Source organism: Elephas maximus, chromosome 15 (genome assembly GCF_024166365.1).
Source record: "Elephas maximus indicus isolate mEleMax1 chromosome 15, mEleMax1 primary haplotype, whole genome shotgun sequence".
NCBI classification, from domain to species: domain Eukaryota; kingdom Metazoa; phylum Chordata; class Mammalia; order Proboscidea; family Elephantidae; genus Elephas; species Elephas maximus.
In genome coordinates this window covers 59999107-60015503 of record NC_064833.1, presented here as the reverse complement: position 1 = coordinate 60015503, position 16397 = coordinate 59999107, and the positions used below count along the sequence as shown (strand labels likewise).

Below are 16397 nucleotides of genomic sequence, written 5' to 3'. Positions count from 1 at the left end.
GACTCCAATGTTTGTACCCCATATCAACCAGTCATTGGGTGGCAGCTGTCACTCTCCCTTTGCTCTCCAGAAAGGGGTTTAAACTTGGGCAAGGCTGGATTCAGGAGGATAGAAGTAAGTAATTAAAAAAAAAAGGGAAGAAAGAAAAATACAAACCCACTGCCATCAAGTCTCTTCTGACTCATAGCGACCCTATAGGACAGAGTAGAACTGCCCCATAGAGTTTCCAAGGAGCACCTGTTGGATTTGAACTGCCAACCTCTTGGTTAGCAGCTGTAGCACTGAACCACTATGCCGCCAAAAGTAAGTAGATCAATGAAAAAGTCATAGTACTATTCCAGGCACGTGATGATGGTGTCTTGCAGTGAAGATAGGGAGAATTAGTAGGATTTTGGATATATTTCCAAAGCAGAGCTAACAGCATTCACTGATGGATTGGATTTGAGAACCTTTCCACTGCAGTTCAGCTCATAGGGAATTTAAAGGACAGAATGTGGCCAGTGAGAAAATCAACATGAAGTTGCTCTCTGAATATTTTACCAGCCCTGCATTGAACAGGATCTGTCATCCTGGTTTCCCTTTACCACCAATGTCATTGTACCATATGATAGAGGCATATTTAACACGGCAACCAAAATTGCTGATGGTTGGTCAAAGCTTCGCTCATATGAACAGTCAGAATGTTTTATTTTGGAGTTTTATTTAAACAACCTCAGCAGTTTGGATCACACTTTGAGAGTGCTTAAGAGCTTGAGACTGAGTTTTTTTGTACTCTCTCATATGTCCGCATGCAGATAACATTGTTCGCAGCACTTTCCTGGAAGACGAAAGAAGGATGAGTTATGTCAGTATTGTTGGTGAAAGTGACACTTAGAAAAATGCAAACTACATATTGTTGTTGTTGTTGTGTGCTGTCAATTCCGACTCATAATGACTCTATAGGACAGAGTAGAACTGTCCTACAGGGTTTCTAAGACTGTCCATAGACCAAGAGGTAGTCGTTCGAACAGAACAAGGGAATACTGTGTGGTTTAAAATCAAGAAATGTGTCTGTCAGGGTTGTATCCTTTCACCATACTTATTGAATCTGTGTACTGAATAAATCCGAAAACCCGGACTATATGAAGACAAATGCAGCATCGGTATTGGAGGAATATTGCTTGCCGAAAAAGAAGAGGACTTGAAGCACTAACTGATGAAGATCAAAGACCACAGCCTTCAGTATGGGTTACACCTCAGCATAAAGAAAACAAACATCCTCACAACTGGGCCAATAAGCTACATCATGATAAATGGAGGAAATATTGATGTGATAAAGAATTTCATTATGCTTGGATCCACAATCAGTGCCCATGGAAGCAGTAGTCAAGAAATCAAAGCACACATTGCATTGGGCAAATCTGCTGCAAAAGACCTTTTTGAAGTCTTGAAAAGCAAAGATGTCACTTTGAGGACTATGAAGTGCCTGACACAAGCCATGGTCTTTTCAATAATACCACATATATGCGAAAGCCAGACAATTAATAGGAAAGACTGAAGAAGAATTGATGCATTTGAATCATGGTGTTGGTGAAGAATATTGAATATACCACGGACTGCCAGGAGAATGAACAAATCTGTCTTGAAAGTACTACAGCCAGAATGTTCCTTAGAAGAGAGAATGAAGAGACTTCATCTCAAGTACTTTGGACATGTTATCAGGAGGGAAGATGGACCAGTCCCTGGAGAAGGACATCATGCTTAGTAAAGTAGAGGGTCAGCGAAAAAGAGGAAGACCCTCAATGAGACGGATTGACACAATGGGCTGGCTCCAGCATAGCAACAGTTGTGAGGATGGCACTGGCCCAAGTAGTGTTTGATTCCGTTGTACACAGGGTGGTTATGAGTAAAACTGACTCAATAGTGTGCTGTTGAGTCAGTTCCAACTACCGGTGATCCCGTAGGACAGAGTAGAACTGTCCCATAGGTTTTTCAAGGCTGTAATCCATATGGAACCCGATTGCCACATCTTTCTGCCCTGTATCAGCTGCTGGGTTAGAACCAACTTTTCAATTACCAGCCAGGCACTTAACCACTGTGCCACCAGGGCTCCTTGCAAACTACATACATTCCTCAAAAATCTTGAAAAAGATCTATATAAACAACTGTGTTGTTTTTGTTAGTTGCATAGCATATATTTGTTGATTGTTATACACACATACAACAATGCATACAGTTTGTAAATTAAAGCATTTATTAAAGTATTTTAAATGCCAGGAGCCCTGGTGACACAGTGGTTAAGAGCTTGGCTGCTAACCAAAATGTGGGCAGCTCAAATCCACCAGCTGCTTTTTGGAAACCCTATGGGGCAGCTCTACTCTGTCCTATAGGGTAGCTATGAGATGGAATCTACTCAAGAGCAATGGGCTTGGTTTGGTTTGTTTTAAAAAAAATGCCTACATTGAAGTATTTTTGCTATTTTACATACTCAACATTTTCAAGTAAAAATAACATACCGATGTAATATTTTACAGTTTTCAGAGCACTGAGATATACATGATATTTAATTCTCTCAGAAAACCTTCTGGAAAGACATTGTCTCCATTTTGAAGGCCAGGAAATCAAATCTTGGAGAGAATAAATGACTTGTCCAAAGGCACATAAGTATTTAATGGCAGAGATGGAAATCCAATTCCCTGGACTCTGAGTCTAGTGTTCTTCCTAATGAACTATAAAATTTGTCTGTTTATTATCTAATGTCATTATAAGAAGCAATAATATCAATCAACCTTGCTCCTCCTCTTCTGACTGGATAAGTGACAAAATGTACTCTTCATTGTAGAAAGACAAAAAAAAAAAAAAAAATCCTTATATTAAGAAGATAGCTCTTTTTTTTAACCTCTACACAAATCTTGTATACTCCCTTTGAACCATTTTATATTGTGTCAAATATTATTTTTTTATTCATTTTGGTGGGGAGGGTGGGAATTTGAGAGACAGAATCACTGACATATTTCCCCCCCATTCTGTAGAAGTGGGAAATCCCTGGATGGTACAAACGGTTTGCACTCGACTACTAACCTAAAAGTTGGCAGTTCAAATCCACCCGGCAGTGCCATGGAAGAAAGGCCTAGTGATCTGCTTTCTGCTCTGCTTTCATAAAAATCACAGCCAAGAAAACCCTATGAAGTTCGGTTCTACTCTGTGACACACATGGGGTCACCATTAGTCAGAACTGACTAGAAGGCAATGGGTTTGGGTTGTTTTTTGTTTTGTATGTTTAGTGGAAGTGGAAAGATGACTGGTGAGCCATCCCAAATGGGAGCAGGATGAATTAAAAAAAGTATAGACTTTGGAATTAAAGTAGCCTGGGTTTTAATCCCAGTACCACTATATTTTTCTAGCTGTATATCCTTAGGTAAGTCAGTGTCCGACTCTGTTTCCTCAACTGTTAAATGGGCTAAATAATATGTGAAAACATGGGGATACTCTAGCCTTCTAAATGTTAAGTCTTATTGATGCTAACAGAACACTTCACCAAAAAGACAACACTTCAGTTTTGTAACCCCAGTCTAAATTTCCTTTTTGTGCTTTATTTGGTGTTGAGCTGGAAAATTGTGAGAAATTAATTCCAGTATAGAGTGGAGGATTGACAGTAAACCTTAATCCCTGCCGAAATCTTTATTGAACCAATACATACTTATTTTGGCTTATATGTGAGTCAAAAAATGGGGCTACAACATTTTTATGCAATATTCTTTAGTTTTGTAGGCCCCCATCCATGCACATTTTATAGTATTTATGATTATCTGTGAATATTTTTTTCTACTATTCCTATAAACTAAGGAAAAGGAAGAATGACATTCACTTTCATTTGTTTTAGAACCAGGTATTTAAGAGCTTTTATAAATAGGTGCTACAATAGGTGAGGAAACATTCAGAAAAGCTCACTCACCACCAGCATTTTTCCATCCACTAACTTTCTCCTTATGATGGTCTCCTTACCATTCCAGTCCTGAACCTGCATCAAGGAGTCATTATCTAAGGTTACGGTACTCTGTAAAACAGAAAAACACCAAACTTAGGTTGCCAGATTTGAGTGCTAAAATGCCATTTTTTCAATTCAGACTTCCAGTGACCGTATAAGACAGAGTAGAACTGCCCCATAGAGCTTCCTAAGCTGTAGTCTTTACCAGAACAGGTGACCAGGTCTTTTTCCTGCAAAGCTGCTGGTGGGTTTGAACCACCGACCTTTAGGTTATCAGCTGAGTTCTTTAGCAGTTACACCACCAGGGCTCCTTACAACAACATGAGGTAAGTACTATTATTATCACCCTGACTGAGCCAGCAAGATTCTGTGACTTGCCCAAGGTCACAGCTTAGTCGGTAGCATAGATCTGATTGATGGACTGCAGTCCTCCCCCAAAGTCCTTATCTTCCCCTCAGGTTAGAGATATCCTTCATTAAACTCTACTCTTTGAGATAGCAATTACCCAACTGCAATATCATGTTATCATTGAGTCATCATATCTCAGAGCTTAAAATTCCACTGAGTTGGGCCTTCTATGAAAATTATTATTCTATTCTGTGGCAGAGACAGTGATGGTCACCAAATTTTCCATTTGTCCGTTATGTTTTCCTGCCTAATTACCATTAGTTGGAGCCCATAAATTGTGAATAAAGACTATGCGTGTCACTTCCAGGCTGAGGCAATGAAAAGCTTCCTTATCTTGTTGATTGAGAAGACCACATGTTTTAGATGGTATATGTACAAAGTTGGCTCTCCTTCAGCCTAAGTCCCAGGGAGGTTAAGTGGAGTAGATTGCCTATTCTTCTCCATACACAATGTTTTCCAACCCCACCCCAACACTGAATCCATACTCTGATCCTCATCCAGTTTGTGGTGACCCACGTGTATCAGAGTAAAACTGTGTTCTATAAGGTTTTCAATGGCTGATTTTTCAGAAGTAGATAGCTGGGCCTTTCTTCAGAGGTGCCTCTGGGGGGACTCAAACCTCCAATCTTTCAGTTAGCAGCCAAACATCTTAACCATTTGCACTGCCCAGGGACTCCAAATATATACTAGGAAAAAAAATACATATATATATATATACTAGGAGTTAGTAATAAATCCTACTTGCCCCATTAAAGCAGAGATTAAAGTGTTGCAACCAAACCACAAGTCAAGGAATGCCGGCAGCCACCAGAAGCTGGAAAACAAGATCTATTCTGAAGATCGTCTAGTGTTTAGAGAAAATGTTATAAAATGATAATTTTTAAGCCACGGTGATTTTGTAGTTAATTTGTTACCATGGCATAACCTAGCCTATGCCAGTCAATGCAAGTTTTACTCGTAATTCTATGTGTGAACAATTGCTACAAAATAGGAAGTGAGAACTTTTGTTTCTGAGAGAACTAAACCACTAATCTAGGGAAATAATTCTCAAAATGTGGTCTGCTAAACATCTACATTAGAATCATTGCAAAAAATGCAATTTTCAGGTTCCAACCCCACACATCAGAGCTTCTAGGGATGGGACCTAGAAGCAGGTCTTTTTCACAAGGATCCCACAAGGTTTCTACCTGTATTAAAGCCTGAGATCTCTTGGTCCTAGGTTTTAGCCAAAAATTTATCTAATGAAGACTTTAGATATATTTGCTATAATAAGGGGCTTTCTTATTTAGAATGATTTCCAACTAACATTCTTATAAAACCTGTCTGAAAGACTTTAAGCCTCACCTTGGTTTTATGGCCATCTGGTGCAGTTTCCTCAAACTCTTCTCCCAGTTTAAAGGAGATCTCATTATTTTTAAAGATGCTTTTGGTTTTTATAGTGATCACATCTCCATCTGTACTGATGGTCACAGTGGGTTTTGCCAGGCAGCCCAGTTTCCTGCTTACTCTCCCTATTCCTAGAAATCAGATAAAAGGACACAACCGTTAAATCTGTTGTTGGCTCCAAGAACTCCCATGAGTTGTATCATTCTTTGTTAACTGGGAGGCTTGTGAGTTAACCTGATTTAATGCTGTATGAATTCAAATATCTAAAGTTAGTGGTCTCATCATTATATGGTGGACTTTTTTTTTTTTTTTTTTAACAGTAAAACAAAACATCAGTCTCCAGTTTTTGTCTAATAGTTGTCATGTTTTCCTAGTCCAGTAGTTACTAACCTGGTTGGTACATGGGCTTCTTTGAAATCAAATTAAAGCTATGAACCATCTCCTTGTTTTAAAAATACACCCATTCACAAAGAAGCAAAATATTTTGGCATGAATTCTTCCAGATCTTTATCTTTTGACTTAGATTCTTTGTGTACACATATATAGGGCTTAAAATACAGATTTATATCTTACTATATCATTTTAGTATACATATATGTATATTTATATTTAGAAGCTCTGGTCGTTCAGTGGATAAGCTTTCAGCTTCTAAATGGAAGATCGGTTCAAATCCACCAGCAGCTCTGTGAGAGAAAAATGTGGCAATCTGCTTCCATAGAGATTACAGCCTTGGAAACCCTAGCAGGCAGTTCTACTCTGTCCTAAAGGGTCACTATGAGTTGGAATCGATTCGATGAAAATGGTTTTTTATATTTCGATATTGTTTATATTTATAGTATCCATTTGTTTTTTTCCTCTTACCTGTATGCCTTAGAGACTTACCAATAATGTGGAGACCATGTTAGTACGTACAGAACTATATTTTTTCATAGCTACATAATATTCCTTAGAATATATATACCTGAATTCCCATATATATACCCAAATTTGTTTATCAATCACCCTATTGATGAACATTTAGTTTGTTTCCATTTTTTTATGACACATGATGCCTCAGTGAACATACTTGCACACACAGCTTTGTGCAGTACATTTAGGAATATTTTCTACAGAAATATGATTATATACACAGCAATACCTTAGTTAAATCTTTAAGAGAAGATAAATCAGGGAAACACTTTGATATGCTTCATGGAAATACAAGATGTAAAAGTGGCTAATGCATTTTCGATTGTACATATGCTAGGCACAAGTATGACTCTATAATTGTCTTTATTTGGAGATTATGTACGGTTTATGGAGACAAGAAGTCTCCAGCCTGCTGCCTGACCTGCAGATCTTGGATTCGCCAGCACCTACAACCCCATGAGTCAGCAGGATCCCCAGCCTGTCGCTGGACCCACGGATTTGGGATTTACCAACCCCAACAATTCCGTGAGCCATTTCCTTGAAGTAAATCTCACTATATATACGCTCTTTGCTCCTCTATAGAAGCAAGACTAAGATATCCTGTCATAGTTTCTTAGTGCTGCTAAGAAATATCAAAAGTGGGTGACTTTAACAAACAGAAAATTATTTTTTCACAGCTTAGGAGGCTAGAAGTCCAAATTCTGGGTGACAGCTCTAGCGGAATGCTTTCTGTCTCTGTAGGCTCTAGGGGGAAGGTGTTTGTCTCTTTTCAGCTTCTATTTCTTGGTTTCTCGGTGATCACCACATGGCATCAATCTTTCTTCATTTGCTCTTGCTTCTTCTGTGCCTGAGCTGAATTTTTTTTTTTTTTTTTAATAATTCTTTACTGCGTTTTTGATGAAAGTTCACACAGCAAATTAGGTGCCCATTTAACAATTTCTGTATAAATCATTCAGTGACTTTGGTTACATTTTTCACAATTTGTCAACATTCTCATTATTTCCGTTCTGGTTATTCCATTTCTAGTAATTTAGTTTCCCTGTCCCTTTACTTTTTCATCTTTGTTTTAGAGTAAACATTGAATGTTTCATCTCGAACAGATAATTTTTTAAAGGAGCACAATACTCACAGGTGATATTCTTTATTTCATGTGCCAATCTGTTATTTTGCTGAAAAGTGATCTCTAGGAGTAGTTTCAGTCCAAAGTTTAAAGGATGTCTCAGAGCGATAGTCTAGGGGTTCCTCTAGTCTCAACTGGTCCAGTATGTTTGGGCTTGTAAAGAATTTGAGTTCTGTTCTATATTCTTCTCCCATTCCATCAGAATCCATCTATTATGGCCCTGATCAGAACAGTTGGTGTGATAGCCAGGCACCATCTAGTTTCTCTGCCCTCAGGGTAGTTAAGACCATAGTTTACGTAGGCTATTAGTCCTGTAGGCTAGCTTTTTCTTTGAGTCTTTGGTTTCCCTCTTTCTCTTTTGCTCTGGATGGGTAGAGTCCAATAGTTGTATCTTAAATTGTCATTCACAAGCATTAAGACCCCAGATATTACTAACCAAACTAGGATGTAGAACATAAACTTCATGAGCTATACTACGTCAATTGGCCGAGTTGTCCTATGAGACTATGGCCCTAAGCCTTCAAGCCCCGTAAACCAATTCCTCGAAGTATTTAACTATGTCTAAGAAGTACCCATATATGTTTTATTTTATATATATAAATATATATAATGCACACACATACATGTATATACATATGCATATAAATACACTTATACATGTACACACATATACACACATATACTTAAAAAACCCAAAACCCATTGCCATTGAGTCAATTCCAATTCATAGGGACTGTGACGGTTAAGATTGTGTGTCAACTTGGCTAAGCCATGATTCTCAGTGTTTTGGCAGTGGTATAATGTTGTGATCACTTCCCTGTTGAGATTTGATACATGGTCACCCCCATTGTGGGATCTGCTCTGAGTAATCAGATGAAGGGGAGTTTCCCTGGGCATGTAGCCTATATCAAGTGTGAGCAGACATTCAGGCAGGGCTAGGGGGCTTTTTGCTCATTCTGGATCCTGTAGCTGGCTCCAGTTCTTGGGACTTGAGCTAGCAGCTTACCTTCAGTCTTGCCTGCTGATCTTGGGATTCATCGATCTTCACAGCCTGTGAGCAACAGCCCTGCTCTCCGGCCTGCTGATCTTGGGTTCACCAGCCCCTGCGGCTACATGAATCAGGAGAATCCCCTTTCCTGACCAAAGGGCTTGGTATGTTAAGCCAGTACAACCACGTGAGCCATTTCCTTGTTATAAACCTCTCTATATATACATATTTATATGCTTTACTGGTTTTACTTCTCTAGAGAACCACCCTAAGACAGCAACCCTATAGGACAGAGTAGAACTGCCCCATAGGATTTCCAAGGAGTGCCTGGTGGATTTGAACTGCTGACTTTTTGGTTAGGAGCCGTAGCACTCAACCACTGTGCCACCAGAGCTCCACATATGTGCATACATAACTACATATGTAACCACACTTATGTTTTTTTGATCATTGCTGCAAAATTGTATATGTTATAGAATTTACCAAAAACACCCCTTATTGTTGTGTACTTCTTAGTATGATCTGCTCATTTATATCTCAAAAAGTGATTGGCTTAAGACAGATCCTACACTGACATGGTCCAGTTAACATAACAAAGAAACTCTTCCTAGATGGGATTATATCCACATGTAAAGGGGATAGAATTTACAGCACATATTTTTGGGGGGCACAATTCAATCCGTAAAATTCCACTCTTTGGCTCCCCAAAATTCATGTCCTTTCCACAAGGAAAACACTTTCATCCTATCACATCATCTTAAAAGCCTTTTATCAACTCTAAATCCAAAATCTCATCTTCTGAATCAACTAAATCAATTATGGGTATGAATCTGGGGGTATTCTGTCCTGGGGAAAAATTTCTATCTCTGAACCTGTGAAATCTAGAATACAAGTTACCTGTTTCGAAAGTACCATGGTGGAACAAACACAGAGTAGACATTTCCGATACAAATGGGAGAAATTACGGGTACCAAATAAATCCAAAATCCAGCAGAATAGATTATATTAGCTCTAAATATGTGCAACATGATTACAAAGTGTTATATGATGAAAAATGGCTCCCAAATGTGGCCTCAAATGGCAAAAGGGACTTTGCAGATGTGGATTAAGTAACGGATTTTAAAAAGAGGAGGTTATCCTGGGCTACCCAGATGGGCCTTATGTGATGATGGGAGCAGAGATTGGAGTGCTGAAGCCACAAACTAAGGAATACTGAAAGACACCAGAAGCTGGAAAATAAGGTCTATTCTGAAGATCTTCTAAATATTTACAGCAAATGTTTATAAAATGATCATTTTTTAAAATAAAGTCTTTTTGTTTAAATTTTATTTTATTTATTTATTAAAATCATTTACTGTCTCATATATGGTACATGCATGTTTTAGCTACATAAAACCGTGGTAAATCACTAGAGGGCAGGAACTATTTCAATCCCAACCTAGACTGGCATAGAATGGTATCTATAATATGTGCCAGATCAATGCTTATTGCTTCTAAGTAAAACAATCAGGGGTTTCAAAATTAATCTGATTTCTTACAGACCAAGTTCTGTGCTATCAGTGCTCCCCTTTTCACTGGATATGATGTGCAAGGAAATGGGGCTTACCCAGTTCTTTCATATATTCTTCAAAATTTTCACAAGAAATGGACTTCCATGTTCCTTGGAGCTGATCAACCATTCTTTCTAAGTTGATATTTAAAAGAAAAAAAAATCATGTATCTGTGCCTGTCAGCGTTCCCTGAAATAGTATTGGAATCTGTTTTCACGCAATTCTGGGAAGACAATGCCATGAGAAAAGCCAAGGAAAATAATATGGGAAAGTCTAACCTTGCCCTTTTCCCTTCCTGCCATCTGAAGCTGAAAAGCTCTCTTAAATGTAAACAAGGCAGGGTGGAAATAAAAGCATAGTAGAATTTTTACCAGAACTAGATATTATTTTTCCATCTCTAACTTGGGATCAAATCTATATGTGACAAATTTTGTCTAGCTCCTTCCCTAGGAACTGCCACACACACAGAGCAGGTGTGGGGCAGACCTAGGTCACAGAACCCCTACGCTTCATGTTTTTCTTCCTCTTTCTCTGACCAAGCATAATCTAAAAAAAAAAGCCTATTTATTGACCATTTAGAGAACTTTTTATATTCTCATTTTTCATAATTTTTACTAAAAAACAGAGACATCATAGATGGCATTTGGCATTGAAAAAGTTTAGTCAGGGCTAGAGCCACTATTTTAAGTAAGCAACACATAACTATTTTGAATAAGCAAGAGAATGGAACAGACATGAAGAGAGAAGGAGGGAAAGAGATCATATTCACACACACACACATATACACACACGGCCTTGTTATGGGTGGTTTTCCAGGTGCCAGCTCAATTTCCCACAAGCTTAGAGAGTCATCATTACCATGAGAACACCAAATCTCTTCTTAGTAAATTCCCCTTAATTTCACTAGTTTCTGTTCCTTTCAAGCTTGATTGTAACAGTTTCATATACACTGATATCTGTAAGAAATCAGAACAGAGGAGGTTACAAGGAATAACGCAGCAAGTACACCAACTAGAAAAGAGGAGACACCAAAAATTAAGTTACAGGTCAAACATAGATTATACATGTCTTCGGCCTCTGAGGATGTCATTGTTCATTCTGGATGATGCTTGATGCCCATATGCAGACACAGAGTTATTATTATGAATCAAATTGTGTCTCCAAAAGCTGTGTGTCAACTTGGCTAGGCCATGATTTCCAGTATTGTGTGCTTGTCCACCATTTTGTCATCTAATATGATTTTCCTGTGTGTAGTAAATCCTACCCCTACTATGTGAATGGGGTAGGATTAGAGGCAGTTATGTTCATGAGACAGGACTCAATCTACATGATTAGGATGTATCTAAAGTCAATCTTCCTTAATAAGGAAGACTGAAGAAGAGTTAATACCTTTGAATCGCGGTGTTGGTGAAGAATATTGAATATACCATGGACTGCCAAAAGAATGAACAAATCTATCTTGGAAGAAGTGTGGCCAGAATGCTCCTTAGAGGCAAGGATGGCGAGACTGTGTCTTACATACTTTGGACAGGTTGTCAGGAGGGATCAGTCCCTGGAGAAGGGCATCATGCTTGGCAGAGTATAGGGTCAGTGGAAAAGAGAAAGACCCTCAACAAGGTGGATTGACACAGTGGCTGCAACAATGAGCTCAAGCATAACAACGATTGTAAGGATGGCTCAGGACTGGGCAGTGTTTCGTTCTGTTGTGCACAGGGTCACTATGAGTCGTAACTGACTCAACAGCACCTAACAACAACAACAACAAAGTCAATCTCTTTTGAGATAAAAGAGAGAGAAGTGACCAGAGAGACATGGGGACCTCATACCACCTAGAAACAACAGCCAGGAAAATAATGCATCCTTTGGACTCGGGGTCCCAGCACTGAGAATCTCCTCAACTGGGGAAGATTGATGACAAGGATCTTCCCACAGAGTCAACAGACAGAGAAAGCCTTCTCCTGGAGCTGGCACCCTGAATTAGGACCTATAGCCCCTTAGACTGTGCAAGAATAAATTTTTCTTTGTTAAAGCCTTCCATCTGAGGTATCTGTGTTACAGCAGCACTAGATGATTTAGACAGTTATTAAAAAAAGCTGAAATTATAAAATTCTCTCCTTAAAACAGGAAGTGGGATACAGTATTTTATAACAATTCCCATAGCAAAGTTAAATTATCAGGCTCTTTTTTAATATCTGTAAAAGGCACTTTTCCAGGCCAATGGTCTTCCAGATTCAACCAACATTTTGGAGCAATTAGTATTACTTGCCTGGTACACAGCTAAGCAATTTTGCATACACTATTTGATTTAATGGCCCAGCTACAGTTGATCCAGGTACCAAAGTTTATTTCTTTGTTTGCTTTCCTTTCCTGAATATCAACTTTAACATTCTGACTTCTTTTTACATTAAGGTGATTAAAATTTTATTAAATTTATGATCACTCAATAACTTAATAGGCATGAGGCTGAACACTGGAAATGACCCATCACTGAAGGTACTAAAATTACTTCAAAATTTCTCAAGAAAATGTTGAAAGTGTTTCCACATATATTGGATACACACTGATCCTCCAACACAAGGAAAATTACCTCTTGAAAATCACCTCTTCAAAGAATGTGTCATATTGGGAACTTAGTATTGATCTCTGTTGCTGATGTGTTGAACTTTCACAGGCAACAGTAGCTAAGTCAGCCTTGGTATATGGGAAGCCATGGTGCTGAGCCCATGCAAGTCTTCTGTCTCTGCCACTGTGGCCACTCATTCATGTCTCCGTTGTGTCAATTCCAAGACCTGCTAATGTCAGCTAGACTAGCCATTTTGTCTACTTGTTTGTTTCATGCCTCTTTTGTGATTGATGCTTTCTGGTGTCTGTTAACATTCACATAAAAAATCTTCACACTTTATGGTCACTCCCCTATGTTCATCCACATTGCTTTACTCCAAACTTCCTTGTTTCCAATTTTTCAGTCCTTTACCTTCCAGATCGCTGACCAGTTTATCGGACTATTGGCTTCTACCCATGAGTATGTGTATATTCTTATCTCAGGCAACCACTCCCTCCACACCAAATCAGTAACCAGGTGCAGCACTCTAAGTGTTGTCCATTCGGATGATTTTCCCTCACTGGTGTTTTTCAAGCTCCCTCCCATTCCAAGTGTAACGCTGCCACTGTCCATTTTCTGCTTGCACTCAGGTAATGAGCTAACCTGCCATATGTGTTCTGCCTTTTCAACCTCCTTCACCCGGTCATATGGGAGCCCTATACAGCACTAAGTATGATCTGAAAGAGGGGTGTTTGTAGAACCATGGTGGATAATATGAGGATCTGGGCTACCTGATAATGCAGTTAAGTCATGGCTTCTGGTCTTGGTTTAACCTTGATCCCTGATGCACAATTTCAATCTTATGATGGACTGCTGCTGGGCCTACCTGAGTTTATGACATGGTGGGTCTGATGGAACCCAGCTCATAATGTACAGTTCCAGATCCATGGTTACTTGGTGTCCTATAGTCAAGAATTCTGTCTCTTTCAGGGCCTACTAAACACCAGAAACTCTTTCAAAGCCTTACAAGTCTGTTACAGATAGCATGACCTTCAGAACCTCAGAGAACTGTGCTATGATGCCCCTTCTGGGGATTTACAGAATGCCACACTGCATCTTTTCCCATCACTAACACCTCTGGCACCATACATCGTATGGTTCAACCAGTAGTGTACTGCAGCCATGACTTCCTTCAATCTCTTTACCACTCTAGGCCCCACTCAAAGCGGGCAGCCTTTCAAGTCACTCAGTATATGGGCTGGGGCAGCTTTCCTAGGTATGGAATATGTTACTACCAGAAGCCAAAGAGGCCTACCAGGAATTTAGCTTCTTTCTGGTTAAGGATTCAAGATGTAACAACTTGTCTTTTGAAAGAGCCATCCTGGCGTGCCCTGACCCAACTAAATCCCTAAAAACTTTATCAGAGTAAAAGATCCCCAGAGGCATAGCAAATGGGACTTAGAGGGGGGCTTTTGCCCCAGGGTCGCAAGTCCAAGGGGGCACCAGACAAAGCAGGCCAGCAAATTATCTCACTATTCCCCCTCGATGAGGCCAGCAAGCAAGTCATACCCTTACCCCCACCCTGTTGATTTGAGTCACAGTGCAAATTTAGAAATTCCCCCTGGGTGCTCATTACCCTTCCTCCTTCTCTAATAGATTCCTCAGTCCTCATAGATTCTATCTCCCATACTCTGGGTTACATGTGTGTTAGCCTCTTCTTGTTCATTCTGCCTGATAACATGATGTTCTAGAGGATGTACAGTCAGATCTCATCTGATTCTATTGTGACAAGGAAAGGGAGTTAGCATAGCCCTGGGGCAAAACTGTAAATGTATATTCTTGTCTGTTCCATATGAACGCAAATTGTTCCTGGCCCTCTTTTCTGATACCCTTTTTGATTCGGATGGAGCAGAATGCATTTGACAAATCAGTGTCTATATACCTTGTACAGGAGGTCATATTAACCTGCTCTAGCAAAGGTCTCACATCTGGTACAGTAGCCACAATTATGGCTATTAGTTGGTTGAATTTGTGGTAGTATACAATCATTCTCCAGAATGGGAATTCTAGAATACTTAATTGTGCTCATGACGAACTTTGACATAGATCAAGAGGCAGTTGTTCGGACAGCACAAGGGGATATTGCACGGTTTAAAGTCAGGAAAGGTGTGCGCCAGGGTTGTATTCTTTCAGCATACCTATTCAATCTGTATGCTGAGCAAATAATACAAGAAGCTGGACTATATGAAGAAGAATAGGGGATCAGGATTGGAGGAAGAATCATTAACAACCTGCGTTACGCAGATGATGCAACCTTGCTTGCTGAATATGAAGAGGACTTGAAGCACTTACTAATGAAGATCAAAGACCACAGCCTTCAGTATGGACTTCACGTCAACATAAAGAAAACAAAAATCCTCACAACTGGACCAATGAGCAACATCATAATAAACGGAGAAAAGATTGAAGTTGTCAAGGATTTCATTTTACTTGGATCCACAATCAACAGCCATGGAAGCAACAGTCAAGAAATCAAAAGATGCATTGCATTGGGTAAATCTGCTGCAAAGGACCTCTTCAAAGTGTTAAAGAGCAAAGATGTCATCCTGAAAACTAAGGTGCACCTGACCCAGGCCATGGTATTTTCAATTGCGTCATATCTGGGTGAAAGCTGGACAATGAATAAGGAAGGCCAAAGAAGAATTGATGCCTTTGAATTGTGGTGTTGGCAAAGAATATTGAATATGCCGTGGACTGCCGAAAGACCGAACAAATCTGCCTTGGAAGAAGTACAACCAGAATGCTCCTTAGAAGCAAGGATGGTGAGACTGCGTCTTACATACTTTGGACAGGTTGTCAGGAGAGATCAGTCCCTGGAGAAGGGCATCCTGCTTGGCAAAGTACAGGGTCAGCAGAAAAGAAGAAGACCCTCAACAAGGTGGATTGACACAGTGGCTGCAATGATGGGCTCAAGCATAATGACAATTGTAAGGATGGCGCAGGACGGGGCAGTGTTTTGTTCTGTTGTGCATAGGGTCACTATGAGTCGGAACTGACTCGATGGCACCTAACAACAACAACACAATCATTCTCCAGGGTTCATTTGGTATCTGCAGTGGCCAGACTGGTGAATTAAATGGAGCTATTTTTTTTTTTTCTATGATATAGAACACCACCCCTGCATCCCTAGGATCTTTTAGAATAACACAAATTTCTGCCATCTCCCCCCACATCATCATCAAATTCAATATGTCAACCCCAACTGTACATTTGGAGAATGGCCATTGGAAGAGTGGGTCCACAGGCCTACCAGACCTATTTTAAGCAAGACTTTTGCCAGGTTCTGTTTATTACTTGACTCCACTCTAACATGATGCTTTGGAACCCTATGTATCGATGTTAATCAGAACCAATGCTCTCAAAATATCTGAATATTTCCTTCCCCAGTTCATATTTTTTCAAGTAAATGGCCAGAGGCTTCTTTTAAGGAAAATGGGAAAAATTAATATAGTATATCATTGCCATGG

The 16397-nt window shown here is 39.5% G+C and overlaps 1 protein-coding gene across 1 annotated transcript; it reads right to left on the bottom strand.

The window, feature by feature from the left end:
• Positions 1 to 742: 742 nt before the first annotated feature.
• Positions 743 to 10457, bottom strand: FABP12 (fatty acid binding protein 12). Its single transcript, XM_049853583.1, has 4 exons — positions 10385 to 10457; positions 5720 to 5892; positions 3935 to 4036; positions 743 to 817 (listed from the first exon to the last, which is right to left on the bottom strand). Exons 1-4 carry the CDS (start codon positions 10455 to 10457, stop codon positions 743 to 745), a joined length of 423 nt encoding a protein of 140 aa, XP_049709540.1.
• Positions 10458 to 16397: the final 5940 nt, after the last annotated feature.

Bases quoted from the DNA above. Each gene is read 5' to 3' on its own strand.
- FABP12 (XM_049853583.1), bottom strand. From the start codon at position 10,457: ATGGTTGATCAGCTCCAAGGAACATGGAAGTCCATTTCTTGTGAAAAT. The intron at 5,893-10,384 runs GTAAGCCCCATT...TCTGATTTCTAG, and splicing joins AGAATATATGAAAGAACTGG to GAATAGGGAGAGTAAGCAGG. The intron at 818-3,934 runs GTGAGTGAGCTT...TTCGTCTTCCAG, and splicing joins TGGATGGAAAAATGCTGGTG to GAAAGTGCTGCGAACAATGT.